Source organism: Patiria miniata, unplaced genomic scaffold (assembly GCF_015706575.1).
Source record: "Patiria miniata isolate m_02_andy unplaced genomic scaffold, ASM1570657v1 HiC_scaffold_10, whole genome shotgun sequence".
In the NCBI taxonomy this organism is placed as follows: Eukaryota; Metazoa; Echinodermata; class Asteroidea; order Valvatida; family Asterinidae; genus Patiria; species Patiria miniata.
In genome coordinates, this window is record NW_024037048.1 from 9788663 (window position 1) to 9801762 (window position 13100).

The window sequence follows — 13100 nt, forward strand, 5'->3', positions numbered from 1 at the left end:
ACGAAATCCTTTTGTTTGATTTCAATAGCATGAGTCTGAAAATCCCTCTTCAAAGTCCATTTGGCTTATTTACATTAAGCATTAAGCCGATCGTATATCTTCCATCGGGGAGAAAAATTGATGCGGCCCGATCAATAACCATGTTGCCGTCGCTGTGAATTTTGTCATGTCAAACCGTCGCTCAGCCGTGTGTTAATTAAAATGCATTATCCGCGGACACCGGCCTAGCTCTGATGTCATCAGTGAGTCCCAGCCAATTAGTTCAGAATAGAGGAAAGTGGTCGTGGAAGTCTTATGCATTTTTGGTTTTTGGTTAATGGGTTTAAAGTACTGCTTGTTAACAAAGGCTTTCGCCATTTTCTCTTTGAGTTCTATTGGGCTAAACCATTTTGTCAGGCTTGTTTTAATCTTTGTAGCAACTTTTTTCATATAGATCTTTCCATGGACAGCTATAAAAAAGTTCTCTCAGTAAAACATGCCTAACCTCTACTAGCATATGGAACAATTTTGTTAATTCATTTTTTTTTAAGACATACTTCATTGGTGCACATAATTGCTTTTAAGAAAACAAGTGCGAGTGCACAATAAGCTCGGGCCGCCTTACATGAAAGTCTTGCATGAAATCTATCAAAATGATCCCTGCCTGAGCTTAAAAATGTGGCGCCCAAAAATACGACGCCAATGGCACATTTGGAACACCATACCCTATATTAGATTTACACCTAGATTTATAGCGATTTGTAATAAATACCATGCGAATGTAACATTACTGCACATAGTTTGCCTCCATTTACAAACTTTCATAAACATCCTCCGCATTGCAAGCAATTTTCATTAATTTTTAGTTAATTTTGTTTGCTTTTTTTTTAATTGAAATTTCTTATTAATATTTTATGGCACACTTAGGGGGCATGTTTAGTCAATTTTCCGGGGACCGACCGACTGACCACCAAGTGACATGTAGAAGTTCCTGCCAGAGCCTAAAAATCATGAATCCAGGGCCAAGTTCGCACATTAGGACTATAGTTGACCAATGGTTAACTAACGTTTGCCCGAACTCTGTCTAGTCGACGGTGATTGACTACGCTAGTCGACTATTTGGAACCAGCCTACTGGGGTCGGTTGCTTCGCTGGTAACCAATACGCTAGCAGAGAGCCAGGATCCAGAAGTTTTGCGTTGACATTTTGACCAACGTTTGACTAGAGACGTTCGCACGTTGCTATCAGTGCGCAGGCGTAAGGTACGTCACAAATCAACCATTAGTGGACTAATGGTCCTTGCCCGAACTTGGCCCAGGTCACTTTCTTGTTGACTCACAGGCTGTAAACATGTATTGACAAGAAAAATACTAACCCCCAAATCCATCCATTTCTGAAAACTTACAGCAAAAGCAATACATTAAAGGGGCACTGCGTCCTGAAATCCCCCAAAATTTAATGTTCTGGATTGTTTACTTATCCTAATTCAAACATCTGGTTGAAAGGAAACCATGATGTCTTACCATCCCGAGAAAAGACCAAAAAAGCCTGATTGTTCACATCGGACACGACGGAGTATGATACGTGTCTATTGTTGTTTAATATAATATACGATACGCGTTGTGTGTGTCCATAGTATCAGACAGGTACCTGAGCACCGTGATCACGAACAGCGGTAACCAATCTCCAATGCACAAAATGTGATTTCTTTAAATACATGTCCGCAAAAGGCGAACCCTTACGGCTGGAATCGCAACTAGGATGAACAGCCCAACTTTTTGGGGTCGTAAAAGTGGACCCCGAAAGTTGGCACGAATAACACAGAATACTACAAAAGCGCCCAGTTTTTTAAAGGATATAGTTGTGTGTGTGTTTATATCCTACTTTTAAATGTTCTTTCCGATTAACATCATTTCATTCAAAATGCCTTTTGTAGCCCAATGGGCGTATTCTAGGACTCAGTGCCCCTTTAAGTAACACTGTTTGAAACATTAGGGGTTGCTCCGCGTGAAAGATTAAATGTTCCGTGAAAGATTAACTGTTCCGGTTGTTTGACAGGCTTCAGTTTCTCTGAAGAAACATGTTAGTTTGGCTGAACTTAAAATACTTGTCCGTTCTGGAGGTGAAGACTGTAGCCTCTCTTTGACAGGGATAAAAATAAGCCTCGGTGTTTAATACAGATTCCAATTTGGTTTTTATTTATGCTACCGTCTGTATTACTGCACTGTTCTCATCAAGCCATGCCAATAAACAAAATCCCATTTTTCTTCCTGGAGACAGCTCTTTCACCAAAGTCAAAAGCTTCCAGCCTCCATTTGGCCAGGAAAAATTAAATCTTGGTTTCTTGTCTATCAGCTTAAAAATTATTGCAACAAACCATTTTTTTTATCCAGGGTTACAACGAATTCACATGTTTAAAAAAGGTAATACTTTTTCCACAGAAAGTGAAGTTTTGATAAAAAGGAGAAAAATCACAATCAGCTTATTTATTAATCTAGCTAAGCTTACTTTTAGGAAGGAAAATTATGGTAATTAATTAAATTAAGTAAATGTGGGGTAGCCCCTTTTACAATTGTAAACTACTGAATACTTTGCATGGGCGACAGATCTTGCTTATTTTTGCTATAAATGCTAACCCCCCAAATTCATCCATTGCTAAAAAATTACAACAAAAGCAAATGTTGTATACCTTTAAGGAAACATCTCAGTTCTTTTCAAGAACTGAGAATTTGCTTTTGCGATATCGTGTTTTGCCATCTGGGAAATCGGCTTTTTAATCCTGAAAAGGTTCCGATTTTTGACCAACATAGGAGAGTGGAGTAAATGTCGTATGTACTTCGGGGATTAATTTGTTAATTTCTTGCTTTTTTTTGGTCATTAGAACATCCGAGTGGTCAACGGCAACGTAAAGAAACATCACGTGTTCCACGGACCCTCCCCACAACTTGCAGCCTTGGAAGCAGAAAGATCTCAAAGGTAACCATAGCAACGGCTCGCTGATCCATCAGGTTATAGGCTGGGAATTGTTCTCTAGGATATATCCATGCAATTAGAGGAGAGATTTATGAAAAAATAATAGCGTCCCTGAACAAGAGTCAAAGAGTCAAGGTGATCGAAAAACAACAACATTTCAGAGGTTGTTTGTCATTGCCTTGCCTATAATGGGAATACTGAAATAAAGATTGACGTTCTTTATGCTAATTGTTTGGGGGTATTTGTACAAATAATTGTGCCGCCACCTATTGTTCGATAGTGGCCATCATTGTCCGGTTTGAACAGTGCTCTTGTTGATAGATAGTCACCACCCCCTCACCCCTCCCCTCACCCCTCCCACTTATTTTAGCTGCGGGATAGCAGCTCAACAATCGTCACATCTCTCCGTTATATAGTTTAATCATGGTTGAATAGTAACAAACGCTCAGGCGTGGTTTGGGGGGGGGGGGGGGCTGGGAAGGGGCTAAAAAGGTAATATATTAGGTAATATACATGTAGTGTGCATGATTTAAGTATTTGATAGCCCCTCCCCCCCCCCCCTCCACCCCACCTATTGATTTTCGGAGGCTAAGTGTCCAGAGAAAAGAAAACAGTCTACTTTTCAGCACGCCTCCCTGTAACAATTTCTGGATCCACCTGCTATCCCCCAAAAAATAAAGGCTCTAGAACTGCGCCTGCAAACGCTGACACTGTCTATTGCTCCAACATATTTTGACAGATTTCAACCAATTTTGCCAAAAGTATCAGTATAGCCCAGCCCCAACATGTCACATGACTAAATGGGGTCAAAGGTCATCATAGGGTCACTGGGATGATTTTTTGGACCAGTCAGTGGCCGTGTCACGCACACAGCCCTGTTTGACCTCAGTTTCTTGTCCCGAGGTCATGCACGCATGGCCCAAAAGCGTACGCGAGATTATTTACAAGATATATTCGAGACTACACAAAAACACGAAAAGTGCCTGAATACATGCACTGTTTGGCCAAGATGGCTAAATAAGTGAAAAGTTGAAATCGTGTGCTTTATTTTGATACCAAAAATAACTGCTTTTGACAAATATAAAGTGTTGTTACGGCCTGTCAAACAAAATCATATTTTTTATCAACAAAAGTGAGGGCCGATAGTTTTTAGGTGTACATTCGATTCTTAAAAAAGGCCCAAAGAAACGGCAAGGCTCAGTAGATAGAGGAAAGTATACGCTTCATATTCATGTGAAACACGTGCAGGAGCTAGACTTCTAATGTTTGGTCCCAATCGCCGTTGAAAAATGAAGACTTTTGCGAGACTTCATGATTTGCAATCACATGTACGAGTGTAAACGAACGTAAGTACGACGACGTACAAATGTACATGTACGTTGGCCTGAAAACATTGTGAATAGCACGTGTGAACGTGCAATGAATGACTTATGAATATAAGCAGGCCATATACTCGAGCTCGACCAATCAGTGGGCGTATGGGTACGAGGTCACACCGTGTTTGGGTTCCTCGCTCTATGCTTTACGATGGCGACGATCTTTTCGCGTTGCGAAAAATGGAAGTTGTTGAAACATTAGGTGTGCATCGAATTCTTAAACTATTAACGACATCACGTTCACGAGATTTTTGTAGATGAAGGTTCAATCTTTCCTTTGATTACCTCGACATTTGGGAGACTTTCGTCGTTCTCGGAAAAAAACCGGAAATTTCATGACCTAATTTTTAATCGATTTGTCCGTGAAATAATATCGTCAAATGCATCGAAATCCTTTTTTTTTTGCGAAAAAATACCTTGATGGATGTATGAAGTACATGTAGGTCTTAAACTATACCTAAAACAACTTTGTTTGTTTGGATCGGTTGTGGTTTGCCATGAAAATTGCGAATTTTCTGAAGCCGTTTTTGATACGGCCATTGTTCGCTGGCCTCGCGTTGCTATCAGTTGTGTGGACGAGAAAATAGAGCAGCTACGCATGACACAGCAACTGACTGTTACTAAAAACACTACTCCTTCCAGAAATTACATGGCACAATCAAGTGACTCGTGCGTGAACACGAATTCGTTGGCCCGCAGCTTCCTTGATATTTCCAATCGAGCTCGTTATTTTATGGAGGCCATGTTGCAGTAAAACAACCCTGTCTACCTTTCAGCATGGATGAGACGAGTGCCTTTTTTCACGTGTATCCCCCCCCCCCCCCCACCCAATAAAAATAACCTTGCAACGCCAAAGACACACAGAGCATCGGGCACGGTAATTGTTCGACAGAAACTACAAAAATCAATCCTACCTAACAAATGCAAACCTTTTCGCAAATAACTCGCAAACCCATAATGACATTTTTAAGTTGAATACCTCATTCAGATGCTGTGATAAGTGGTATATTTGGGGAAACTGGAGAACGTTTCAAAAATCCCAACTTAAGTTGTCCCTTTTTACCCATGATGGTGTGAAATGGAAAGCAGACGACGATCTAAAATGACATTTTCTTGAAAACGTTGATTTAAATCACACCAGAAAACGTAGAATAAAATAGCAATAACTGTATTGAATTTCATCCGTTGCCACGTATTTCACAGAATCTATCGAAAAATAAATGTTTTCAGATGAAAATTGGCGCGAGTCTTTCCTCTGCGTGGCGCTGCCGTTTTGAAAAACCACTGGCATTAGCGAGATTGTCTCCCCCCCCCCCCCCCCCCCCCCCCCCCCGTTTCGGTGCGCAACTATCCCGCTCTCTGTACCCCAAAGCTGTCTCTGACATCTACCCGGTACCAAAATTCTGCTCAAATGTCAAATGAATTTTAGGCCTTCCCTTTTGCCTCCTGTCACGCTGGCCTCGCGTTAATGACTGAACTCATATGTTTTCTCAGAGGTCATTTGTGAAGAAGACATAAACTGATCATTAGCAGGACCAAAAATAGCACTTGTTAGCGTGCAAGGCCATACCTATCATTTGTCTGATGACATTTCTCAATTTCCAAAGTTTCTGTATTCATTCTGTGCCGCTTTTTCTCTGTGATTTTGAGTAGGGTCTGAAATGAATGTGTCAAGAAAAACAGTTTGGGCATTATAGTTTCAAATGTTTGGGAATAGCAAGCAAAATTTAGAGCAGACTTGAACAGGAGACGAGTGATTCAAACCTCTAAATGCCTTCCAAATTCCAAACCTACCCCCCCCCTTTCCACTCCTCCCAATCTTCACATACTCACTATTCTACCTCATCCCACCCCACCTCTCCCTACCCCAACCCCTCCCCATCCAAACCCCTAAAACATCTTACCCTACCCTACCCTACCCACCCCAACCAACCCCACCCAACCTAAGCCCCCCCCCCCATATGTATGGTACCTACCCCACCCCACCCCAACCCACCCTACCCGCTACTGTATGTACATACAGGGTAAGTGGAAAAAAACGAAACCCAAATGTCGGTACCATTTTTTCATTGAAGTTCTGCATGTACATGTAGCACATTCATAATCTAGGATATAAAAGCCCAATTCATACGCTTTGTTTTAGTACAAGAATCATTCAAATCACTCGTGTACTTTTCAAGTTACGGAATTTTAAACACAACCGCCGTTTTGAATTTCTGTCCATGGATCAGCAAAAAGGTGTGTGTTCTTTCAGCAAAAGGAAAACAGTTCACACACATCCCTATGTGATTTGTTAACACTGAATTTCTTTGTGATCCGTGGACAGAACCTCAAAATGGTGGTTGTGTGTAAAATTCCGTAACTTGAAAAGTACATAAGTGATTTGAATGATTCTTCAAAGCTTTTGAATATTAGGCTTTCATGTCCTAGATTTTGCAAGTGCTACATGCAGAACTTCAATAAAACAATGGTCCCAACATTTGAGGCATCTTGCGTTGGTGCAGAAAAACATACCACCATTATTTTTATACCGTTTTAAAAGCTTGGAATCTGAACTTTATCCCTTGCGAGTATTGGTTTGATATTTAAAAGAGTTTGAAAGTATTCGTGTTCAAATAACAGCACGTTGAAAACAAGCTGGACCGATTTCAAGGAAAATCGATGATGCGGTACATCAGATGCAAACTGGAGTCACACTTTGAGCACGCTATTTGAATAGGTACATACTTGCACGTGCATTTCAAAATTGAATTTGAAACGAAGAACAATATTGTGAATTCATTTAAGGTGAACAGTGTAGTCTACGAAAATCGAAAAGAATAGGAAACACAGAAAGTAAAAGGCAACGAGATCGTCACATCATGAACATGATGAACCATTTCACATGAGAAAAATGTGATGATTGATTTTCCTTGAAATCGGTTGAGTTTTTTTGGACATGCCTTTATTTGAGCACAAATCATTTCAAAACCCTTTTGAAAATCAAACCAATACTTACCAGGGATAAAGATTCCAAGCTTTAAAATGATATAAAAATAATGGCGGTACGTGTTTCCGCGGCGACACTAGAGCCTAGCAAAAAAATGCCGCAGATATTTTTGGACGTGCTGTACATGAACATACATGGACATGCCTTTCAAAAAAAAGCTGAAAATTTTAATATGTACAGGTACAAAGAGCAAACATTTCTTTTTTTTTATATTTTCATTCTCAACAATGACGTATATTCACTTCAAATTCTTTTTTTTTTAATTCCTCCCCATGAAGTCTGTCATAATCGTGCAACCTATGTGCAGCTAACCATGTTCACTAAAATAACAAATAAAATACCTGAGCATGACAAAAAAAAATACAACAAAGCTTTGTGCATGTTGGCATACCCGAGCAGTAATCCTCTGAAAATATTGTTATGACGACCGTATAGCCTTGGCATTTTGCAATTGAGCAATGCCTGTCCCTTACCATATCGCTAAACAAATTAAGAGGGGCCCTAGACTCCCCAAAAAAAGACTCTACCTAACTCCATTAAATCCCTTCTGTCATCTCCTTTGTTGGCGGTATCGGTTGATATGTTTCGGCCGCTGGCATGATTTAATTTGTCGTCTCTGTGTTCCGTGCCGGAGGGCGAAGCGCGTTCATTTCCACGATGGGAAAAGGGAATCGACTCGATCCACCGTTCATCATTTATAAATTGGAGTTTGGGTTTTTTAGGCTGCTTGTTTAGTGAACACGGGGCGATATTTGTAGCTCCAAATGTTATTGTCATGCAAATTAATCGTGAAAGGTAATCCACTCAGAGAATTGTGACCTTTTTTATTTTAAAAAACCCTCAGGACCGTTAACCCTCCTGCTATTGAAACAGTCGTAGACAGTCAAAATTCACTTTTACGTCCCCTGCTATGCTTTTAACACAGGCTAGTCACCAGCATTCAGATCATGTGCCAAGCAAGCACTGTGACTAGTCAAACTCAGTCAACAGACCATGAGCAGACAAAGCTGGCCACAGCTGGCTTATCAATCACCCGGAGTCAAAGCATAGCTGTATCACGTTACATTTAACAGTCACAGCCCGTCAACCCTGCTTTATGTAGGCCGGGAATTTTTAACTATTAAAAACAAAGTTTATTTTGACTGAAAGGACTACTGGGCCCAGAATGTATACAGAATGTATGTTTGCATAGGAGGGTTAATGCCGCAAGCGGAGCTAATTTTCAAGCTAGTGTGGCATGGGTGGCTTAATGTGCGTAAAGCGCTCGCCTCTCACCAAGGTGACCACGGTTCGAATCCTGGCCGCGGATCACATGTGAGTAGAGTTGTGCGTTGGTTCCCTCCTGTGCCACGAGGGTTTTTCTCCGGGCCCTCCGGTTTTCCTCCGTCCGGAAAAATCAAACACTTTCGATCTCAGGCGGTGCTCCGTGGTCATATATGGGTCGATGTGGCCGGCAGCCATAGGCGCCTTTACGTGCCAGCAGCCTGACCACGTTGCAGCCGCGTCCTTCGCAATTCAGCATACCAGCTGCGAGTAAGGATGATTAGCCTCCCAAATTATTATTATTATTATCCTGCTACAGGGTGGTCGCCCCCCCCCCCCAAAAAAATCCATAAAATCGCCCTCTTTTTCTACAGGTTTAAAAAAAAATACATCGCAAATATGGATACATATTGGAAGGTAGAGTTCATAAGCTTTTCAACACTGAAAAAAAATGTGTCCCTTAATTAGCTGCAGCCCATGGTGTCACACTTTATATTAAGTTGTCTTTATTGAAGTCTCTGAATTAGGAACAAATACTTGATAAGTTCTTACTTTTAAATATTTTCTAGTCACAGTTTTTTCTTTCTGCGCAATTTGTGAATCTGCTGCATTTCTGAATTTTTTAAAAACAGAAACAGAGTTATGATGTTGATTGTTGACGAAAGCAGATCTAGCCCCCTCCCCCCCCCCCCCTCCCGGGCTTACTTTATTTCCAACCTTGTTTCCAATAGTAAACCCTGGATAGGAAACAATTTCTTCCTGTATCCTGATTCGATACCGCAATTGGCTAAGTAATGGATTTATATCGTGCAGTTGGTGTTGTTATTTCCAACAAGCAATACGTGTTTTAACGATCATTGTAATTATAACGTCCTAAAAATATTCCTTTCCTTTCCAATTTGCTCATATTGATATGAAATGTGACACTGCATATTGGTGAAATAAGATTGTAACATTTTAACTTTAAACATTTAAAAAAAAAAGTGTGTTTTCGTAACTCACGGCGCGACAAATTGATTCTGTTGTTACCCCAGACACTGCTTATAAAAATAAACGCTAAGCACGGGCAGGCACCAGACTATTCCTAATTCAAAATTGTTGGATACGCAAATAATCCAATACCAGGGTGAGAAAGCAGGTACCGTAGTGGTGGGAGTGTACTTGACACCCTGGAAACAAAGGTTGCCTCCCCCCCCCCCCCCAATTTCTTGAGAGCTTACATTTGTAGAATATTTCTTGAATCACTGCAATAAGTGTTTCACAAATATTTACATTGTTAACAATTTTTATAAATTCTTGATTTTTATTCCGCAGTCAAATGAACCTGAAGGCAACAACGGACGAAAGAACAAATGACATGCTGTAAGTTCCATTCCTTTTATTTCATATACAGTAAACTCCGGCTAAACGACATTGTATAAACCGTCATGTCGCTTAAATCGGCCGTCTGACAAAAGTCCCGATTGTTTCTATGCATTTCCATTGACATTTTCATTTCTATTAGACGGCCATTTTATCGGCGTGTTACTTTCAGTCCCATTTCCTCAAAACCACATAAAAATTCCTCTGTATAAGTCGGCATCGTGCTCTGCAGTTTGCAAGAAGTGTCGATCGAGTGAAAAGTCTCACACACTGTGAACTGACATCTGTTTATCAATGGCACTTGGTGCTCAGCCATCCGTGACGGTAAAATGGAGTTTGTGGTGTCAAGAAAAAGAAGACATGGTTATATGTAACAGACCTGGCTACCATTTTCCTAAATAATTAGTCATACCCGAGAAATCAACAAAATAAGCTCGGTTTCCTTTTTTTTGAAACACCCTGAATAATCAAAATGAAAAAGTCTACACTTTTGGACAGGAACTCGCAAGGGTGCCTGTTTGCTGAAGAAATCTGCAACGGTTCGCCGATTCCGAACACCGTGTTTAATTGCACCTCCGTGCCAAAATAAACGTAGCTTTGTGCATACGAGCGCCAATTGAGCGTGCTTGACTCACGGGCAGACTATGTGCCTCGAGCAAACGCCTGGAACGTGACTAGAATAAATTACAGCCGGAATTAAAAAAAACCAGCTTGGCGATATCGGGTGGGTTGATAAAAATACGTAGGTGGGGGATCGATATGTCTGGAGAGCGATTTATTGACGGGAGATTCCTTGCATGTTCATTTTATTACAGAGTTGCTATGTTGGCTAAATTACATTAATGGCAAAGCGTGGCGTCATGACGATAGAACGAGCGTCAGAAACACAAATGTTTCAGTGACTAAAACCTGGCGGGTTGAGCGCTCGGATGGCTATCTTGAGTGGGGTCAGATTAAGCAAAGCCTGTTAGGCCATTTTAAATCTTTTTTCCCACGTGCTGCATCTCTTTGGAATTCCTTGCCTGGTGCTTTTCCCTCCAACCAATGATCTGTCCTGAAATTTCACTTCCTTCAGTTTTCCTGAGCGGCTACTCTTCTTTATGCTAGTGTCACACATTCCCGACTTACTGCCACGAATACCCTAGCCTTTAGTCAAGTCCCACGCGCTTACCTGGACACCCCACGTACCCCGGATGCTGACACTTAAAAAGACTAGCACGAGCGGCGAAGCCCTTTATCATCTCGTGGAGAACGCTTATGTTTTTTTTTACATTTGCCTACCGATTTGGTAGACATGCATAATGCATTACCCGTTGTGAATTGACCAATGAAAATGCAGAATTACTAACGTAAATCAGCCGTTGTCTGGCGCCAGACAGCACGCGCACCATGGCGTGCGAGCTGTTGCTGGTAACCGCAAACCACCGTAAGATGATTGGTTTATATTGCTTGATTTATATTACGTGAATAAATGATTAAGTGATTAGTTCCACGAGATAGTAAAGGCTAGTTATTACGTTCCAGCATCCGAGGTACGTTACGGTCCGGATGGTCCGGGTATAGGCGCTCGGGACTTGACTAAAGGCTACAAATACCCCGGTCTATCCTGAAACAAAATTCTTGATGGCAACGGGAGAAATTAGCCCCAATCCGCTGTTTGTAAGAATGACTTTGTAATAATGAAACAGAAATAAGAACTAGGTACAAATTGGAAGCCGATTCAGATCGAACCAAGCCGAATGATTGCGATTTGATTAGAACCCTCCCTTTGCTTAAGAGGTCACCAATGGTCAAAATTTTCTTCCTCACCTCCTGGCCTACTGTGTACAAACCAATGGGGGTCTTGACCAATATTGACCCAAGTAATAAGCAGGCTGACAATGCTTAATAAAACTGAATTGTAGCAATTTTGTCAAGAATAACTTACGATTTAAGTCAAGTATCATGACCCAGAATTGTGCCGCTTTAGTGTATTTGTAAGTTATTCTTAACTAGTACATTTCTTGATACATTCGTAATGATTCGGCATGATTCTGGACTGTTCAACACCAAAAAAACTCTACGAATCTTGTGAGAAATGCTGTAAGAGTTCCCAGAAGCCTGTAAGAATATCCAGAATTAGTTATGAATACAACAAGAATAAACCCAGAATTGAAATTGGTTCCCGAAATGATGTTGAACATGTCCAAAATTGACGGCGCTTCCCGATCTTTAACGATCTTCCACTGAACTTACAGAATCATCCCGAGGCAGCCAAGAACCGGTTTACTCAAGATTTGCTATTCACAGCGGTTCGGCTTAAAAATTGGGAATGTGTGAACCTACATGTAGCATTATATTTCTCTAGTAGCCCTGTATCCAGAGCCTTGTTCAGGGCAAATTATATGCATAAAAAAGATACAGTCCTCTTTAATAAAAAAAAATAATAACAATAAAAGCAAATTTATTTTAACACACAGAAAGGGCCATAGCAAAATTTGGCATTGGAAATGGAGTAAAACTCTGACATTTCAACATTGAAGCACTAATGAAAGGAACCTCGAACTATAGTTTCCCCTTTGTAATCTATGATATTTTAGCAGATTCGGCAATTATTTATGCAAATCAAGACTGCGACTTGACCTCCAGATTCCGACCATTCAGTGGGTGCCTCCTATATCAGGTTTTCGGTGACCCGTTGTGACGTAGACATATAATAAAACACAGACACGACACCTAGTATGCTTTTACTTTGTGAATTGTGTTAGACTGCCTCACATGGCCTGTAACAACATGTTACGCGATGCGCGAACATCCTGTGGCTCCGAATGATCATCAAACAATAAGTAACGCGCGTAATGCGAACGCCCTCTTGCGCATTCATGTCACACACACAGTGAATGTTCGCGTATTCTATACGCGCAGCATTTTGCTAACAGTTGTGAGATATCCAACATTGTGCCTGGGATATATTCATAGATCTCTAGCTCGATGCCCGGCGTTGGTGTTTGGCATTCAAATTGACCAATCATTAGCTTTGTCCATATTTCTGATTGAAACGAAGTCACAATTTTGTAAAGTTGATGCCGATGGCTGGCGCACAAGAGCACATAACTTTGCTTGTTTAGATATAATTATCAGACGTTGGACCGGAGACAATGGACAACGGCTTACAAAAT

At 40.9% G+C, this 13100-nt stretch overlaps 1 protein-coding gene across 2 annotated transcripts in view; it reads left to right on the forward strand.

The window, feature by feature from the left end:
• Positions 1 to 13100, forward strand: part of LOC119737513 (sodium/calcium exchanger 2-like) — a 37790-nt gene that overhangs the window by 13395 nt on the left and 11295 nt on the right. For both annotated transcript variants that reach the window (XM_038211937.1, XM_038211946.1), the window contains exons 3-4: positions 2861 to 2955; positions 9895 to 9942. In XM_038211937.1, coding sequence (XP_038067865.1) covers positions 2861 to 2955; positions 9895 to 9942 — 143 coding nt within the window. The remainder of the gene's footprint in view (positions 1 to 2860; positions 2956 to 9894; positions 9943 to 13100) is intronic.